General features: G+C 48.8%; 2 protein-coding genes across 3 annotated transcripts in view; one reads left to right on the top strand and one right to left on the bottom strand.

Moving 5' to 3' along the window:
* The first annotated feature begins 2,581 nt into the window (after window positions 1-2,581).
* NIPAL4 (NIPA like domain containing 4) lies at window positions 2,582-11,828 on the top strand. Of its 2 annotated transcripts, XM_039559655.1 has the most exons (7): window positions 2,582-2,726; window positions 4,695-4,943; window positions 6,865-6,921; window positions 7,894-7,984; window positions 9,121-9,281; window positions 9,380-9,963; window positions 10,388-11,828. In XM_039559655.1, the coding sequence occupies exons 1-7, from the start codon at window positions 2,597-2,599 to the stop codon at window positions 10,397-10,399; spliced, it is 1,284 nt and encodes a 427-aa protein (XP_039415589.1). In that variant the 5' UTR covers window positions 2,582-2,596; the 3' UTR covers window positions 10,400-11,828. The 2 variants fall into 2 exon arrangements, with proteins under 2 accessions (XP_039415589.1, XP_039415588.1); XM_039559654.1 differs by lacking the exon at window positions 10,388-11,828 and having other exon boundaries at window positions 9,380-10,381.
* ADAM19 (ADAM metallopeptidase domain 19) overlaps window positions 11,504-17,633 on the bottom strand; it is a 33,298-nt gene continuing 27,168 nt past the window's right edge. The window contains exons 18-23 of the mRNA XM_039559653.1: window positions 17,503-17,614; window positions 17,268-17,403; window positions 16,974-17,040; window positions 16,208-16,423; window positions 14,696-14,842; window positions 11,504-13,950 (exon numbers count right to left, since the gene is read on the bottom strand). Coding sequence (XP_039415587.1) covers window positions 13,876-13,950; window positions 14,696-14,842; window positions 16,208-16,423; window positions 16,974-17,040; window positions 17,268-17,403; window positions 17,503-17,614 — 753 coding nt within the window. The 3' untranslated portion in view covers window positions 11,504-13,875. The remainder of the gene's footprint in view (window positions 13,951-14,695; window positions 14,843-16,207; window positions 16,424-16,973; window positions 17,041-17,267; window positions 17,404-17,502; window positions 17,615-17,633) is intronic.

Here is a 17,633-nt window from a genome sequence, read left to right as displayed (position 1 = left end):
ACCAGTATTTCAGGAGGAACTGCATTGTTAAAAGATGAGCTTCGAAGGAAGACTCCCTGATTTCTGGTGAGTTATTTTTAAGGCAGCATCTGATGTGTGTATCAACCCGTGAGGTCATAGCTTGGAGCTAAATTCCCTTAATTACAGCCTTCCCGTTAAAATGAGGATATGAAGCAATAAAAGAGGCAGTGGCTGCATCCCTGCTTTATTGCTATCAGTCTCAACTTGCCCTTGACTAAGCACAGAAGGCTCTATGCCTATCCCACCTGGCTCTTAACTCCCACATTGCCAGACATGGCCTTGCTAAATCCATCAAATGCAACTCCTGTGACTTCGTTATTTTATAGACTGCACCTCCAGCAGTCCCTGTGCCAGAGAGAAGGGAATACGTGACACACTTGTGTCCATGGCTGATTGCAAGATCTGACTGAAGCTTTTCCCACAGTGGTGTCACCCAGGCACGCTCCTTCCCCACTGTCTGATAGAGCCAGCTCACACTGCAGTGTCCCCTCCTTTTGGGGACATTTTCCCTGTCATGCCTCTCTTCCCAGGACTTAGACTGGCTTCTTTTGGATGTCTCACCCCTTGTCAAATCTGGCAGAAGTGGCCCACAGACTCAAATTTATCTTTGGGGATGAAAAAGAGTACATAAACACACCTGTACATGGTCACATTAGCCTTTTCCTTTAGGAAATCAAGCTGACAGGGGAAGGTAAAGCTGTGGCCCAAAGTGCCTTTTTCTTTTGCCTGCACCATGCTGTGGCAGTAATGCACGAGGCTGCACCATGACCAAAACGATTATTTTAACCTCAGATCTCTTCCACAAAAAATTGCTGCCTCCTTCACACCTCTCTGCGCACATTGAGCACAGATGTCAACAACACTAGTGAAAAAGCTTGGAAATTATTTCGGACACAGTTTAACTGCCAATAACCACACCCCAATTAGGCCTCCTCAGCTATGAGCAAGACCTCAGGGTGTTGGTAAGGGTCCAGCAAAGGGGAGAGCCCCACAGTGCCCCAAGCACCAGAGTGAACAGGCAGAGCAGCCTGTGAAGGGACAGGGGACACAAATTCCCCCCACCAGCACAGGCAGTCAGCACTGCAAACACAGCAAATACTTGTCCCACTCCACCATCACATCGGTTTCTGCAACCAGCCCTGTATTCACACAGTGCATGAGTAGCTCATAACCAGTAAATTTACTAAACAGAGGCCAGATCCCACCATTATCATCTTGCCCAGGGTCTTGTCCCTTTTGGTTGCATAATAAACAACAGCAGCAGAAGTTGCTCCCAGAACACTGATAAATTAGCACATGTTTCATTTCCTACTTCAAAACTTGCTGCTATATGATTTGGATTGATTATCAAGTGCCCTGTGATAAAGGGGAGGACGTGGGATTTGACTGGCACAGTCTCTCCCAGCCAGTGACCCGCAGGACTGTGATGGATGAACAGACTTGATTAAAATCAAATGACTCACGAAGCACTTGAGCATTACATTTACTGGAGAAAACAGTTGCTCAGAGATAGGAGCAGGCATTGAGTGAAGGAGCCATGAGGTGTTAGCAATGCTGCAGCCTGATAGCCTAAGGGCAGTTTCTGTAGTAACAGGCAATTCATTTTATGGGGGGGAAAAAAAACAAAGCAATTTTTCAGATATGTTCAGATCCTGCAAATCTTATATCTATATATTGCCTTATGACAGGGACCCTTTCTACCTATAAATGTGGGCTTGCTGAAGCAAAGCTCTTGTTTCAGTATTGGTTTTACTTATCTCTGTTGACCCACAGCAGAACCTGGCTAATGGCAACGAAAGGACTTTTCTATTATAATAGGTTTCTGGATACACACAGCTACTGAGCACAAATGCAGGAAGGGAGGTCGGCAGAGGAGGGTGGGGGTGAAGACAAAACAAGGGAGGTCAGCAGAGATTGGGGATGCAGGCAAAACTGATGTGCCACACACTCCAAAACGTTCACACAGCAGTATCAGCAATGGAGGTTTCGCCTGCCCTGGGCGGGGGAGTTGAAGAAGATTCCTCTTCTCGAGTCCGAGCAAACCAAGTGACCTCACGTCGCTCTTCACACGGCTTCTCCTCCAGACCCTTTACAATCTTCGTAGCCCTCTTTTGGATATTCCCTAACAACTTCATCTCCTTCATATATTGAGCAGCCCAAAACTTTTAGGTTGGAAAAGACCTCTAAGCCCATCGAGTCCAACCATTAACCTGCCACTGCCACTAATATTTCTCCTGTTCACTTTTAATTTCCGTCCCACCACACTCGGCACACGTGCGAAGGCTTTGCAGCGTGCACCAGGCTCCCCCACCCCGCACCTGGGCTCACACACCTCCGAGCCACCCTCCTGCTGCCCCAGCGCCTTCTCCAGCCTCTGCAACAAGGAAAGCACCCTCCAGAGGAGAAACCCCTGCGGCAGGAGCCCCGTCCCGGCTCTGTGCGGAGGGACAGAACGCCCCGGAGATGCCGCCGCACCGACCGGCAACGGGGATGGCACCAAGGGCTGGGGGTGCGGGGCTGGCCCAGGGGACCGTGCAAGGCTCAGCCGGGCATTACCAGCGCTCCCAGGCCAGCGATGGGCCGGCCCGGGGGAGGAGCGGGGCGGGCTCAGGTGTGCCCGGCCCTGCCCTCGGCCCGGGATGCGCTGAGCGGCCGGAGAGCGAAGGCAATGGATCCGCTGGAGACGAACAGCAGCTGCAGCAACGGTGGGTGCAGCTTAGCTCGGCCCGGCTCGGCTCGGCTCGGCTGGGCCCGGCTCGCCTCGACTGGGCCCGGCTCGGCTCGGCTGGGCCCGGCTCGGCTCGGCCCGGCTCGGCCCGGCTCGGCTCGGCTCGGCTCGGCTCGGCTGGGCCCGGCTCGGCTCGGCTCGGCCCGGCTCGGCTCGGCCCGGCCCGGCTCGGCTCGGCTCGGCTCGGCTCGGCCCGGCTCGGCTCGGCTCGGCTCGGCTGGGCCCGGCCCGGCTCGGCTCGGCCCGGCTCGGCTCGGCCCGGCCCGGCTCGGCTCGGCTCGGCCCGGCCCGGCCCGGCCCGGCCCGGCCCAGCTGCCCCGCGAGCGCCGGGACCGGGCCGGGACAGGACCGGGACAGCTCCGGAACGGGGCGGCCGCTCCGGCTCCGACGGCGGGGCTGAGCCCGCCGCACCCCTCGGCCTTATCCCCCCCGGCTTTGGGGCTGTCCTCTGTCACTCCTCTGCTTTGGGCTTTTTCCTGGCTTTGGGGTTTCTTCTCTTTTTTTTGAGGTCTCTATAGGAATGGAGGAGCTTGAGGCACGCAGCCTGCGCTGCGAGCAGCCGGCACCACGCTCTGCCAGCCTCAGAGCGCACAGAGAAGCCAGGAGTTGGGTTTTTTCCTTTAAGGATTACTTAATCCACTTGGTAATCACCCCATCACTCTGCCTGATCCTTGTGCCCGGTAGTACCTTGTGGAGATTTTCACCCAGCCGAGGAGGCAAGTTCCCCCCTTATTCCCCAGGAAATATTTCCGCGATCAAGAATGTTTTCCTAGTAGGAAAAAAAAAAAAAGTTATTAGGGAACCCTTGGAAATTCATCTAGAAAGTCACTGGTATTTTTTCCTTTAGAAAAACGTTTATAGCCAGTCCAGATCCAAAACCTCAGCTGTGTGTGCCAGGACCAGAGACTGCAGCTGCAGAAGATCTAAATCAGGCTCCTAGTTCAGGAAGAATATGGGGCCCATGCCCAGGCTCCTGGCACTGCTGGGAGCAGTTTAGCCATTCCATACTCCTGCCTGCAGAGACACAAATACTTGCTCTATAATTCCTATGTGAGTTCAGGCAAAAAATTGAAGTCCTTTACAATGAGACTTTTGTACTCCACCTGGCTGCTCTGTTCCCCATGGTCACAGTCACACTGTCTTTACTACACTTGGAGTAAGGATTGCAAATAGAAAGATGTTCTGGGTGTGGTAGGAGTGTCAGGGGAGGAAGAAGCTCAGCAATTTTCCCACCCCCACACAGCCACACACCTTGGCCAGAGCCACAGGGCTGCAGCGCTGTTGGTGTTAACAGCAGAACGCTGTGCCTGCTCTCAGGCAGGGCTGGCTTTGCTTTAGGAGCACTCAGGCACTCTGCAAACAGGTAGAACAAAACCTTGAAACAGTAGAGGAAATGTATTGTCCGAGACAAATCTGTTGTAGTTTTATAACACAGCTCAACACACAGAGCAGGAACAGATGGACAGTTACAAAGTGTTGGCATTGCTCCACATTAAACCCAAAGTTACAACTGCAGATGAGCTGGCAGGTGTGAGGATTAGTTGTCTGGAAAGCACCAAAGCCTTTGGATCAACAGGGTTAAGTGTTGATAAGGCCTAGTTCAACCCCATAACACTGCAGTTTGGTGGAGATACCCTGGTGTATATATATTTGGAAATTCAAATTATTTTTTAGAGGTCCTTGTGGCCTTCCAGCCCAGTATGCAGACACATTCAGTGTCAAAGAGGTGCTTGAACTGCAGGCCACGAATCTGTCAGACAAAACCCTGCCATTTCCACATGTGGGTAAAGAGGTGTACTGAGCTTTGGAGATCTTTGGGTATTGCTGCTAGGGTGACAGCACGGGTGGCTGTGCAGTGGGACACCTGAATGAGCCTAAGGGAATAGGGACACTGTTGACAGTCATGTCAGTAATTTGCTGTTTTTTCTCCATGGTGGTTTCACAGGGTCTCTGATCACCCTTTCGTGCCTTTCCCACCGGGTTGTGTGCCAAGTGATCAGCAGTGCTGTCCCAGCTGACTCTGTCCAGGACAATGGGACTTCAGATAGTTCCTGGATAACTCGGCTGGAAAATAATTATGGATTCTACATTGGCCTGGGCTTGGCTGTCTTCTCCAGCTTCCTCATCGGGAGCAGTGTCATCCTCAAGAAAAAAGGACTGCTACGGCTGGTGGAGAAGGGAGGCACGAGGGCAGGTAAGGCTTTTGTGTGGGCAGGAGGGGGAAGGATCACCTGTTCTAGGACCACACACACAATCCAAATTTCAGCACTTTTAAGGCAAGGGAGCACCTCTGGGTACCGTCAGTCTTCCATCAGCAGTGTAAATGAGACCTTTTGTGGATGCATCTTTGTGTGTGAGACCCAGACAGCAGTGCTGTGTGGGAACTGGGGAGCTAATTTACAGGCCTGGCATTAGAAAGGAGTTAATTTACAGTCTCCGTGTTGGAAAGGAGCTAATTTATAGAGCCCTGCACTGGAAGAGCTCAGCTAAAAGCAGCATTTTCCTGCCTGGCACCACAAATAGCAAGTGAGTGTCCTGTGAGATGAGATGTGCCCCCACAGCAGAACAAGAACGTGTGAGGCCAGGAAGAAGCTGAGTGCTAAAAGCTCTTTGAAATGGGCCCCTTTGCACAAAGCTGCAGCTCATGGCTGTGCCCCAGCCTGGAGCAGAGCAGCACAACGCCCTGACCCCACTCCTGCTCTAATTGAAGCACCAGGCAGCTTTGCCACCAGGTCACCGAGACAAGGATGAGACAAGGATGCAGCCCCGTGTGCTCAGATTGCGTTAGCTAGAGCCCTGTGTGAATGCAGGACAGGCCGGCTCTGTGGGAACTCTGTGGTTTCAGAAGGCATCCTTTGGCGCTGTGTTGCTCAACAACAAGCAGATAACTTTCCTCTAGCACCAGGCTCTTAGGGCGTATGTGTTTATGTGTACATATATATATATATATGGATGGGCAGTGGTGGAGCAGCACTGCCTAGAGCAGAATTGCACTGTGGAATTGGACACATCCCATCAGCATTGCAAACATGCTCCAGCAGCAGGGTAAGTCCTACCTGGCAGCTGACCTACTTGCATAACTGCAAACCAGAGAATAATAAAATAATTAAACTACTATTGCTTCCCAGTTCTGGCCTAGGAACAGTTCTTAAATAATCTTTAAGAGGAAGTAAATATCACCATCCCCATTTTATTCTGTGCCCATATGGGGACACAGAGGCGTGGAATGATGAAGTGACTGTGCAGAGACAACCACCAAAGCTACCAACAGCACCTGAGCCACAGACCGGTCTTGAGTCCATCTCTCCATCCTCTGCCACGTGCAGCTGCTGAACACAGATGGGTTTGCTTTTTGGCATTTTATTTGCACAACAAAGTATCAGTATTGCTTCAACTGTAGATGTCTCTCCTCCTTCCCTCCATGAACTCTTCCCACAGTAGAGCCAAGCGAGTAAAACAAGAGCAAACCCCTCCTTGTTTTTTCAGAATGTTTAACATTCTGGAAGGAATTAGAGATTAATGACAGAAAATTGCAGCTGACAAAAAGAGTTCTTGGGAAAAGCCCCGACCAAGCAAAAAGACACTAAAACAAATAAACCAGCAATTTCTTAGGAATACCAAAGCAGAACATTTGAACTTCAGCATTCATGGAGTTGTTGAGGAACCAGAAGAGGCTGAACTCTAGCAAAAGATATTTCCCTGTGTCCTGAAGTCTTCCTGTTCAACTCTTCTTGCCCCTTGTCCTATCTTGCCCTGTAATCTCTCAGTCCTAGTGAAGTGTGTCACCCCTGCTATGGGAGCACATCGCTTTTCTCCAAGGCAAGTCAAACACTGCTGTTACTGACAGCTCCAGTCAGGTCAGATTTATCAAAAACTTGGGCTCTCCCTGACCTAGCAAAATCAGGGTTCACCATGTCAATAGGCTCAACTCCTTATGTCCAACAGCTTGAAGGTTAGGACCAGAACTGGATTAGTTCCCAACACATGTATGTCCATTCTTCCTTATTCTTTGTCACACTCTTTCCCTTGCAATTTATCCCTCTCCAAAGGGACATTCTCATCTCTTGCTCTGGAGGAAATGGTTGTTAACTCCTGCGTGTGCTTTTCTTCCCCAGGAGACGGAGGCCACGGCTACCTAAAGGACTGGCTCTGGTGGGCTGGCTTGTTAACCAGTGAGTAGGAGCTGTTTCCCTGGGTTTGTAGCTTTTCCAGGGTCTGTTCCTGTGAATGAGGTGTGGGACAAACTGTGTATCGTGCTATCGTTTCCCGTCGAGTTCCCCCATCCTCAGCAGAGGTTCCTCAGGGAGAGGAGAGGCAGTGATCCCCACAGGATCTCCCTTTCCATCCTCCTGCAGAACTGGTAGGACTTGCTAGCTCGGTTTTACCTGATCAAAAGCATGAAAAGCCAGGTTTTAATAAGGCAGCTGGCAGGTCCAGGGCAAACAGCCTCCCCTGAGTGCCTGGGGGCTCCGGGAATGTTTCCTGCTGCACCACAGGGAGATAACAAAGAGGTAGCACCTCCCTCCATGAAAAAAACTTGCTTTCCCTTAAAACAAGCCTTAAAACCTTTATTTCTTGCTGCAGTGTTACAGTATCTCCTCAGATTGGACTCAAAGCTGCACAGAGAGCAGCAGATTTTACAGCAGGGTGTTTCAGAGCCCTCTTTTCTTGCTCTCACCGTGGCAGCCGCAGCTCAAGGTGCCTCCACCTTGCCCTGCCCATGCAGCTCCTGTGAGCTGGCACAGCCCTCCCTGCTTGGGGACAGGGACACCACAGCCCCACAGAAGGACATGGTGTGGAGGGGAGGAGCAGCCTCCCAGCCCTAGGGCTCCCACAGCTGCCCCTCCCTCATTAACCCCACCCAGGGCAGCTGCCTGGCTGGGCTGGGGGGGATTCATGAGCCCACCTGGGTCAGCCCTGGCACCCCCAGCCCTTCCCATGGAGGGGCTCGCTTCTCTTAAGGTGCCTCTTCTAAGTTGTAATAGATTTGCACCCAGTATCTGGCCCTTTGTAGCAGCAGCGTGAAGCTCCCAGCATAAAACCCACTCTCCAAGTGACACCTGGCTGGTTTGCAAGCCCCCAAGAGAAAATACAGAAAGTGCCCTGTAACTCACTGGTGTTTTATTTTTCTTGTGTTTGTTTAGTGGGTGGAGGGGAAGCTGCCAACTTCGCTGCCTATGCCTTTGCTCCTGCAACTATTGTCACGCCTCTGGGGGCTCTGAGCGTGCTCATAAGGTGATTTTTGTGTCTATAATTTGCAATTTGGCTTGTTGTTGTTGTTGTTGTTTGCCTGTTCCACTTGTAAAGGTAGACTTGAAGGGATGCTAATATGATTTATTCTGCCCAAAGGAAAAAAAGTCTCAGTGTTTTCTAAAAAACACTTGAATATTTATTGTCCTTTTGGGGGATCGTTTGGGAACCACTGAATTAAGTGGCACACCCTTCTGGAAATGCTGCATGTGGAGAGCAGCCACATACACTGCAGATTAAATTATTGCAAATATCTGAATTACTTCATTCCTTATTCCAGCTCTTTAACCAACCCAGGACTGGTGGGGTTTTATTGTTTGTTTGTTTTGTTTTGTCTTTGTAATCAAGAGTACTAAAAATTTTAAAGGGTCAAAAATACCAGGCTGGTTTTCAAACTGCCTTTCACCTGCCTTTTATTTTATAAGCTTTTAGGGTCCTTTCATGTTGTAGGGTTTTGTACTTCTGGCTGTTGCCAAAGGGGCTGAAACCGTATTTTCTTTCTTTATTTTTAAGTAGAAGATTCCTACCAAAATGCATGGCTCTGGGTACTTAAAGTTTTATAGAAAGACTGCTGTTGTGAAATGCATAAGCAAACTGAGAGTTAGGACTGCTCTGGTGTCTTGCCCCCAGTTTTTTGAGCAAGAACTAGATGTTTTTGCAGATATATCTGTAGCCCCAGTACTTTCAGAGTTTCTCTGAGGCTTAATAGTTCTGATGATTTAGTTAAAATTAACATAGCTTTTTTGTTGTTAGATTCAGATTTTTTCTCTGTTACACTGGTCCTTGAAGTAATTCCCTTGAGCACTAAAAGCTTCATAATGCCCAGCAGCTTCTGAGTGATTCTGCTGACCCTGAAAAAATACCTGAGGATGTGCTAAAACATTCAGCATTTTTGCACCTTGTTGACACAAGAGCTGTGATCTCCAGGCCACACCTGCACCCCTGCAGGTTCAGCTGTTGATAGATGCCATGTGAATGTGTATTAACACACTGGAATCCAACTAATTTACACCGAATTTGCGTCCTTGAATCACATGGAAGCATTCTTAACTTTCTTTGAGCCTCTGTTCCTTCTCTAAAGGACTGCAAAGCACTGGCTGATGTTTTTCTGTTCCGTGCAGTGCCATTCTGTCCTCATATTTGCTTGGAGAACGGCTCAACCTGCTGGGAAAGCTGGGCTGCCTGCTGAGCCTGGTGGGCAGCACTGTGATGGTCATACACGCCCCAGAGGACGAGGAGGTCACCACTCTGGAGGAAATGACTTCCAAGCTGAAGGAGCCTGGTACGCAGCCGGACGTGTTTTCCCTCTGGGGGCTGGGCAGCACAAACTGCTCGCTGTGCCAGCTGCTCGAGTTTTGAGTTCTTCTCTCCCTCCTGCAGGTTTCCTGGCTTATGCTGCGATCCTCCTGGCTCTCTGCTTCCTCCTGATCTTCTTCCTCGCACCCCGTTACGGCCAGAGCAACATCCTCGTCTACCTCGCCATCTGCTCCGTTATCGGCGCCTTCTCCGTGTCCTCAGTCAAGGGCTTGGGAATTGCCATCAAGGGCTTCTTTGCTGACCAGCCTGTGCTGCAGCATCCACTGACATGGATCCTGGTCATCACCCTGGTGGCATCCATCACCACACAGATCAACTACCTCAACAAGTCTCTAGACATTTTCAACACCTCTTTGGTGTTTCCCATCTACTACGTGCTGTTCACCACCATTGTCATCACCACTTCCATCATCCTCTTTAAGGAGTGGGTCACCATGACCGTGGTTGACATCATTGGGACAGTCTGTGGCTTCCTCACCATCATTTTGGGGGTGTTTTTACTCCATGCTTTCAAAGACATGGACGTCAGTTTATGGAATTTACCACAAGTCCTTCAGAATGAACAGCCAGCGCCGGTCACCAGAGATGACAAGAACATCCTGATAGAGGTGGACAACTCCAGCATCGCCCCAGAGGATAAACCCAAAGTATTTGTGCTCTATGCTTAGGGCATTACATGTGGGGACTGGAGGTTGGGTGGGTGATGTCAATGTTCCAGGTGCCAGGGGAAAATTTTAAAAAGGAAAAGCAGAAAATAAAACAAATGGTGTCTTTTCCAAAGCCAAATCTTTCTCTGGGCTTTTGGACAAGGTCTCTGTCATGGTGTGGTAGCAAGGGGTGTGTTTAATCCTCGCTGGGCCTTAATACATGCGGCCACTGGAAACAAAAATCCTCTAGAAATATGATAGCCCTGGAACAAAGCTCCTCTCTGAGGCCCCTTCCATCTCTTATTCTTGGCACGGCTGATCTTTACCCTTCACTCCTTCCCCCGGGGCGCCATTGATGGCTTTGTTTCCAGGCCTTGATGGATCATTGATTAGTGGTTTTTGTCTTTTTTTGTTTCCTTTCTAGACACTTGCATGAACTCTAAAATACACTCCAGCATCTCGAGAGGAGGTGAGAGACAAGGACTGACCGGTGCACGCCTGCTATTCAGACTCTGCTCGTCCATGTTTAATCACTTGCTCTGCAAATAATGGGACAAGAATATTGGTGAATATGGGCAAAACAGGGTGAATTTTGCAATAGCTGCTCACTCAGGCTCAGTGGCAGGACTCAAGCCATGAAGTGTTTCACAGAGAGATCTTTTTCAGCTTTTGGTTTTTTGCGAGGTGCAGGAGTTTCCCTGGAGCAGTGTTAATTATTTTTATGGAAGCTTTGTTTGTTTGGGTTGGTTTATTTTTCCCTTAGCATCCCTGGTGCCCAGGCCTTGCTGAAGTTGCTGGGCCTGACCCAGACCCCACCTGAGGAAGGGCTGGGGGAGCTCCCATGTCAGGAGAAATTCTGCCACCGTCTCCAACACTTCTGGTGAAAATCTTTTCAGTCCGAAAGACCAAGTGGCTGTAAATGTTATGTATTTTTTTCTCAGGAAATATCTTGACCTTGGCAAGGCCCCCCCCCCCCCAATTCTTTGAACCCCATGAGGTGTCCTACTGTCCTCTGAGATGCTCACATGATTATACCTGGGTCTGAGCATCACTGAGCAAATACAACGTGGGGCTGTGGGAGAGAGGACTATGCAATCTCCTATTTTAATAACATTTCACTACTATTTTTTTGGAATGTGGAAAGGGAAATAAAGGTTTTTAAAAAAAAAAAAAAAAAGTTGCAGGTGGATCTGAAAGTTTTAAATGATTTCTCTGATGTTACTGGTGTAGCCCTAAAGGATAAAGAGGCTGAGGGACAGCTGAGAACAACAGAAGAGCAGCTGAAGCAGAGTAAAACGGCAGCGACCTCCTTTGGTGGCAGAAAATAATCCAAGTCACCCACTCCAGCTTTGGTTTTGGCATCCTAATCAGTGTGATGCTTTATGCATTTTATTTTAGAAAAGGGCTGTAAATGGAACTCATCTTTCCTCACTCTCTAGAAGTGCATTTCATAAAAGCAATCCTGCCCTCCCTGGAGAAATGTCATGTAGAAAATGAAGATTTGAGCTGAGGTAATGAAATAATACACAGTGAAAGAGGATTTGTTAATGACAACCAACAAATTTTATTAAAACTAGGCAAAAGGCACAATGAATTGCATTCTTCAAGTATTTGCATAGATGCATAGAGAATTATTGTAAACCATTAACATGTGGACACGGGAGAAAGTGAGATGTATTGTGTTATAAGTTCTCCCAGGTAACATCATCTTTCTAAAAAATCAGGTTTTACCATCTTTTACTCCTCCTGCAGTTCCCCTGGTCTCATTCACTCAACTTGCACACATCTGAAAATTTAAAAGGACTTACTTAAAACTACCTTTTGGAGATTTTTGGGATATTCCAGCAATAAAGTTTTCCATTAGAGTTTGGGCATGTCCAGTTGTTCTCTGAGCATTGTGTGTCCGGGGGCTTTTTTTTTTTAAAACCTTGATCCCATGCTCACATGAAATGCAGTGAAAATAATTTTAGTGACTTTTAGTGGCCATTTGCTGAAGATGAGGGGTTGGAGCAGAAGAGCTGCTGTCCTCAGTGAGGGCTCAGATATGAGATCAAGTTCTTGTGGTTGAATCAACTACTACAGTGTATGTACAGTCCTGCTCCACCTGTGAGCAGCCAAACATGCCATTACCTACCAAGAAACAACAGATTTGGGGGTTGTTTGAATACACATTTTTATATGTAATATACCCCAACTATAGAAAAAGAGATAAAGATTAGAAAGCTGTTGTCTTTTACTTGCCCTCCCTTATTTCAGAAAGAAGTTTTTTAGGTTGGTTTGTTTTCCAGGCACATAGAAGGTAAGAAAATGTCTACAATTAGTAAGATAAGGAATAATCAGTGAGAATTTCAAGACACACCATGTGAACTTTTTCCTTGTGGAGAAAGAGGTAGTAAAGTTGTGAAAAACTAATGTGGCTTAAGTCATCCTATAGATACACTGCTACATATAAGTACAAATCTAATGAGTTCTTAGGGTTTTTCTGGGGTTTCTTTAATAAACAGGGAAAGAGAACCAGCAAACAAGACTCTTTTTCTTTATGCCAATAGTACAGTTTCTCACATGTGGAGCAGCAGTCACACTCTTTGAGGATTTGTCCATAATTAATCAGACACAAGAGAATTGTTGTAACCACAGCTCCAGATTTCCCTGTGTTCTCCTAGGAATTAATTCCAAGGAAAAAAAAAGAATCTGGCATAACAAAAGGTCTTATTTTAAAATCCTGAGGAAAAGAAAAAAGCCCACATACAAGAGCCAAACTATTAGGGGAAGAAAAAACCAAATTCATAAGGGAGGGTCCTCAGGGTCAGAACCATCAACTGCTTAAAGTGCACACAGACAGCTCTCTCCATCCATGGCCTGGAGAAAAATTCTGGAGTAAGAGAGCTGCCCTACAAAAGCACCATGTGTTGTGTTAATATTTCAGCTGCTTCACCACCTGGGCACTTTTTGGGTAGGTTTCTCACTGCCTTGGGGAGCAGACAGCCCATGCTGAGTTACAGCTCAGCACAGACCAGAGCCTGAGGAGACACGTGCAAAAACATCCACTGATCATGGTACCGCACACTGCAGAGGGGTCTCAGCTGCCTTCTGCTGAGCTTCCTGCTGGCCTTTTGCTCTGGATCTTGGCCAGAGCTTCCCTGTCGTACCTTGAGTGTGTCCTAATGACATGGATTGGAACTCACGGGCCATGCTGGGGCTGCTTTGGGGATTTACAGCACCAAGGGAAGACAAGCGAGTGCTGGAGGGCAGAAGGGTTGCAATGCTCTTGCTGAAGAGGGTTAGTGGGGAAAATAATTAATCCCCTCTGCTAAAGCTAATCAAAATCCACAGTGGCCCCACAGATTATATTTCCATGGTTGGCTCCCTGTTGGGGCCCCACTTGCCACCCACTGTAAACAGAGAAAAAACTGAAGACTGTTATCACCAGCTGCCTTCTGCTCTCCCCAGAGGCAGTGGGTTCTGTATAGCACCAATATGCCCCTGCAGCTGCATGGGGAGGGGGAGGGGGGGGCTGAGGAAGCCAACAGGGCTCACATGAAAGCCCATCAGGGCCAGCACCTGCACTCACAGCTTGTTCTCCCTGGTAACACTTAAATAACTGATTAAAAACACGTGAAACCCCCATCACCCCATCCCTGCACTGGATATTGCACAACAATATTTAAATACCGTATAAACAAGTTATCCCTATGTGGGAAAGGCAGAGAGGGTCCGGCTGAGCCTGGCGTGTACCTGGGGCACCCCTGCCATGCCTGACTGCAGCTTGGTGAGTCACAGAGGAAACGGGGCTGGGGCAGGAGGAGAGGAACTGAGACACTGTCCGTGGCAGTGAAGGTGTGAGTGTGGTTTTGGGTGATGAAGGCCATCCAGGGCCCTGCGAAGGCCAGAGCCAGCCAGGAACAGGCTGCTTCAGGAATGCCCATGGGAGCCTGGCTGTCCCACTCTCAGGTTGTTCACTGCTCCAGCTGTCCAGACACCAGTGCTCTGGGTGAGATGGAAAAAAGGGGAAAAGAGGAAGAGTGAGCACTGATGGAAGAACAAGCGCTGTCCTCGCCCTCTCCTGGTGCTGATGGTACTGCCAGCCAGGGGAAGCCTGCCTGCATTCACACCCCGATGCTTCACATAGGAACTCTCCCACGAAGAGCACAAGGAAGTTCCTGCAGTTTTCTCCATTTGTCACAGCTGGCCTCCTGGGTATTGCAGGCTGGAGACAACATAACTGCGCTGTGTTGTGTTTGCAGGGCACTGAACTCAGTGCCTGAGAGTCCCTTATTAACTGCCTGTATCCAGGACGATTTTTTTGGGAAACACTCTCTGCAGAGAAAGCAATTCCTTATCCATGGCTAGAGAGGCTGGAAAGAATTTTTGTTCTTTACTGGGATCTTCAAGCCTTGTGTGAATGTTCACCTTTTTCCACTCTTCACTAACTGTTCTGGGTCACACACCCCTTGAGCCCATTGCTCTGCCCCACTCACACAAACGCCTTGCCTGAGGAAGTGTTCAGGGATGTGGAGAACTGAATTCACCTGTGTTTTGCTCAACTCAATAAATTCTTAATATGAAACAGGTGAAAATGGAGACCTCTGCAACAAAGGTGACCAACCCACACCCTCTCTGTCTCCACCCACCTGGGCTGTACATGAAGGTGTTTTGCAGCTTGATATTCCCTCTGAGTGTTTTTATTCCCCAGGGGTGAGTGGTGCTTCCCACCAGCCCTCTCAGTGCCTACCTCTGTCACAGGCTGGAGGCGTCCTGGGGCTCTGGTGTGCCCAGGAGGCAGTGGGACAGCAGAGCTGTTCCCCTGCCAGCCTCTGGATCTGGATGGGATGGGATTCGCTGGCAGAGCTCTCTGGGGTGGCTGGGGCCTTGAAATATCCTACAAGAGAAATAGCTTTGAATTTAAGCCTTAAATTTTGCAAGTAATAGGTAACCTGAGTTCCAGAGCCTTTTTAATTAGCCACATTAACTAATGCACTTCATGGCTTGGAAGCAAGTTTCACACACACACACTCACTGTTTGTTTGCCTATACAATACCCATAAACAATATATATATGTGCATGTTCTTGTGCCCATACAAACACACACAGACCCACAAGCAGTTATTATTTGTTTGTGCACACAGCTGTCCCTAATAGGATGCTCAGAGCATTATATTTTCCATTCATCTAATGAATTTCAGTGTAAAGCATCTCCCGGGGGGAGAAGTTACCCCCACAAGAGCCAACTGCCTATTGTTGCTCAGGCTCTGTGCTAAGCTGCTGCCTTACAGGTGTTGATTTAACAAACACAGCTGCACTCATGACTTGGAGGGCACCCAAAACCCCTGCAGTCTCCTCAGACTATGCATAAATGCAATGCTGGATGGCTTGGAGATCTATTCCTCTCCAGGGATCTTGCCCTGTGACTCCAGGAAGGACAAGGCAGACTAAATTCCACTGACTGCCAGGTCTGAAGAGCTCCTATAGGAATAGCAAGAGAGCAAATCTGGCAGATGCTGCAGACATCTAGGAAGGACACTGGCACCAGCAAAAAGGGACATGAATTATTTCCACTGTGTCTTCTCCAGCCCATGGCTCTCCACTAACCCAGAAACAGCAAGGTTTATTGTGGAAATCCTATGAAAAGTGTTCCATCTAGTAGGGCTGACTGAGATAAAGAGACTGGATGTACTGGGGAGGGAACACAAAGGAGGTTGTGGGGAACTTGTCAACAAGCAGCTGGGAAAGATACCTATTCCTTATTGACAACACTCAGCTTCCTGCTTTTGTTTTAGTTTTCTTTCCTGCTGAAGTGCCAGCTGTTCACAGGAACAATGGAGTCAGAAACAAACCTGATTCGCTAAGATTTGCTTCCATAGGGTTTGTTTTCCTCTGTGTCCTTCAGAGAGAGACTGACTGGGAGCCAGCCTCCTGCTACCAACTGGAACCAAGCCCTTTGCTTCTTTGAGGGCCCCAAACTAAAAATATTTTTTTGCAAAATGGGCAAAATACTAGTCTGAGTGATTTACCATCCTTTCAGTAAGAATGTGGGGTCTGTAGTAAGTTTTGAACAAAGCTGCCAGCAAAAGAAATAAATCAACACTGTTTCCTTCCAAGCCTCAAAATAACCTCATGGATAGGACGCTCACATAAGATGGGGTCAGTTTGGGTCAAGCCTAACAGTTCTCCCAGGGCAAGAGGCTTCACCAGAACAAACCTCCCACCAAACAGCATCCACAGGACAGCAGCACGACTCCATACCTGAGAAGTTGGAGGTTTGGGAGCAGGAGGTGCTGGCCTGCTCGGGGGTGTCCTGCGGGGAATGTCCTTTGGAAGTGCTGGCTGGGCTGGTCCCATGGGCTGCCCCACGCTGCAGCTGTGGCTGCCAGAGAAGGTGGGTGGCTGCTGCCTGTTTATCTGGAGCCCTGGAGCTTGCTGAGAAGGAGGTTTCGGTGGGATTTCAGGGAAGCCAATCACCTGTGCAGAAGAGCCACAAATTCTCAGGTATTTCTACTTCAAACCACCCCTTACATTCGCTGTGACACTTCTGGGGATCTACGTGAGATCTATGGCCCACAGAGTAGGAAATATTGCCTGCAACGCCAGTATGTGTTGTGTATGTCTGGTAGGTGTTGATAAGATGGACTGGGACAACTTGGGATCATGAGGCAGAAATGGAAATCAAGAGAACAGAGTAATCCAGGCATCAATGTGACACTTGCAAAGAAACCCAATGGGTTTGCCATTTCTCCAGTTTTGAGATGGGGGATGTGACAGCAGAGGATCTACCAGGAGAGACAAGCAGCCACACAGGCCTGGTCAAATCCCAGCTCCTGCCTTTAAGGAATTCACTAGAAATAGGTGCTACGCTCCTCTACCACTGACTTTCAGCCATGGGTGGTGCCTGTCTATTTATCCCATCCTTTGATAAAACCACTCCCTAACTGCACTGTGAGGGGGAACCACATCCCACAGCTTGGGGCAGCTGCATCTCTGCCCTGCAGGTGGAGGGTGACCCTGCCCCTACCTTCCTCTGCTGCTGGGGGGTTCTCAGCTTGAAGGCAGGGTTTGCGTGCCCAGTTCCAGCAGTGTCACTGACAAGGAGAGAAAGAAAAGAGCGTTAATGTTTTGATATGTTTTCTCCTTTATTTTCCTGCATTTTCTATTTTATCTTCACTGGAGTGAAAAAATGAGAAGCCAATAGTGACTATACCAACAAACCCTACAATTTAGTGACATTCCTCACAGCAATGTCTCTTCTGTCCTGGCACTAAAGGCAGGACGGGGGACAAGCAGACAAGGCACAGCACTGACAACTTACCTGAACTGAGGTGTCTTCTTTAGAGAACAGATGGCAAATTTATTCCAGCATTTCAGATAATAGACTAAAAACATGATTCCTTTGAGAACAAGAATGGGAGCCAGGATTGCCAGAGTTATCACGACCGCTGAGGAACCTGAGGGTGAGAAAATAGACTTTATTCAATGGAAAACTCTGCTCCCAACTAACTCAAGTCCTTCTGAAGTGGCACTGTAGCAGAGCTGGTCCCACTCACCACCTTCAGGCAGAGGGGGACCACTGTCCAAGCTTCCTCCCGTCCCCTCCTTGTTGCAGAATGGGGGGGCCCACCCGTGGTTGCAGTGGCAGTTCTTGTTGTTGTTGCACACCTGGAGTGGGAAGATTCAG

Source organism: Corvus cornix, chromosome 13 (genome assembly GCF_000738735.6).
Source record: "Corvus cornix cornix isolate S_Up_H32 chromosome 13, ASM73873v5, whole genome shotgun sequence".
In the NCBI taxonomy this organism is placed as follows: domain Eukaryota; kingdom Metazoa; phylum Chordata; class Aves; order Passeriformes; family Corvidae; genus Corvus; species Corvus cornix.
This window is presented reverse-complemented; position numbering and strand designations above follow the sequence as displayed.

What these genes read in the sequence shown, in the direction of transcription:
- NIPAL4 (XM_039559654.1), top strand. Translation starts at nt 2,597, where the DNA reads ATGGGCCGGCCCGGGGGAGGAGCGGGGCGGGCTCAGGTGTGCCCGGCC. An exon ending in GAACAGCAGCTGCAGCAACG is followed by an intron (nt 2,727 to 4,694) that starts GTGGGTGCAGCT and finishes GTGGTTTCACAG; the next exon opens with GGTCTCTGATCACCCTTTCG. An exon ending in GTGGGCTGGCTTGTTAACCA is followed by an intron (nt 6,922 to 7,893) that starts GTGAGTAGGAGC and finishes GTGTTTGTTTAG; the next exon opens with TGGGTGGAGGGGAAGCTGCC.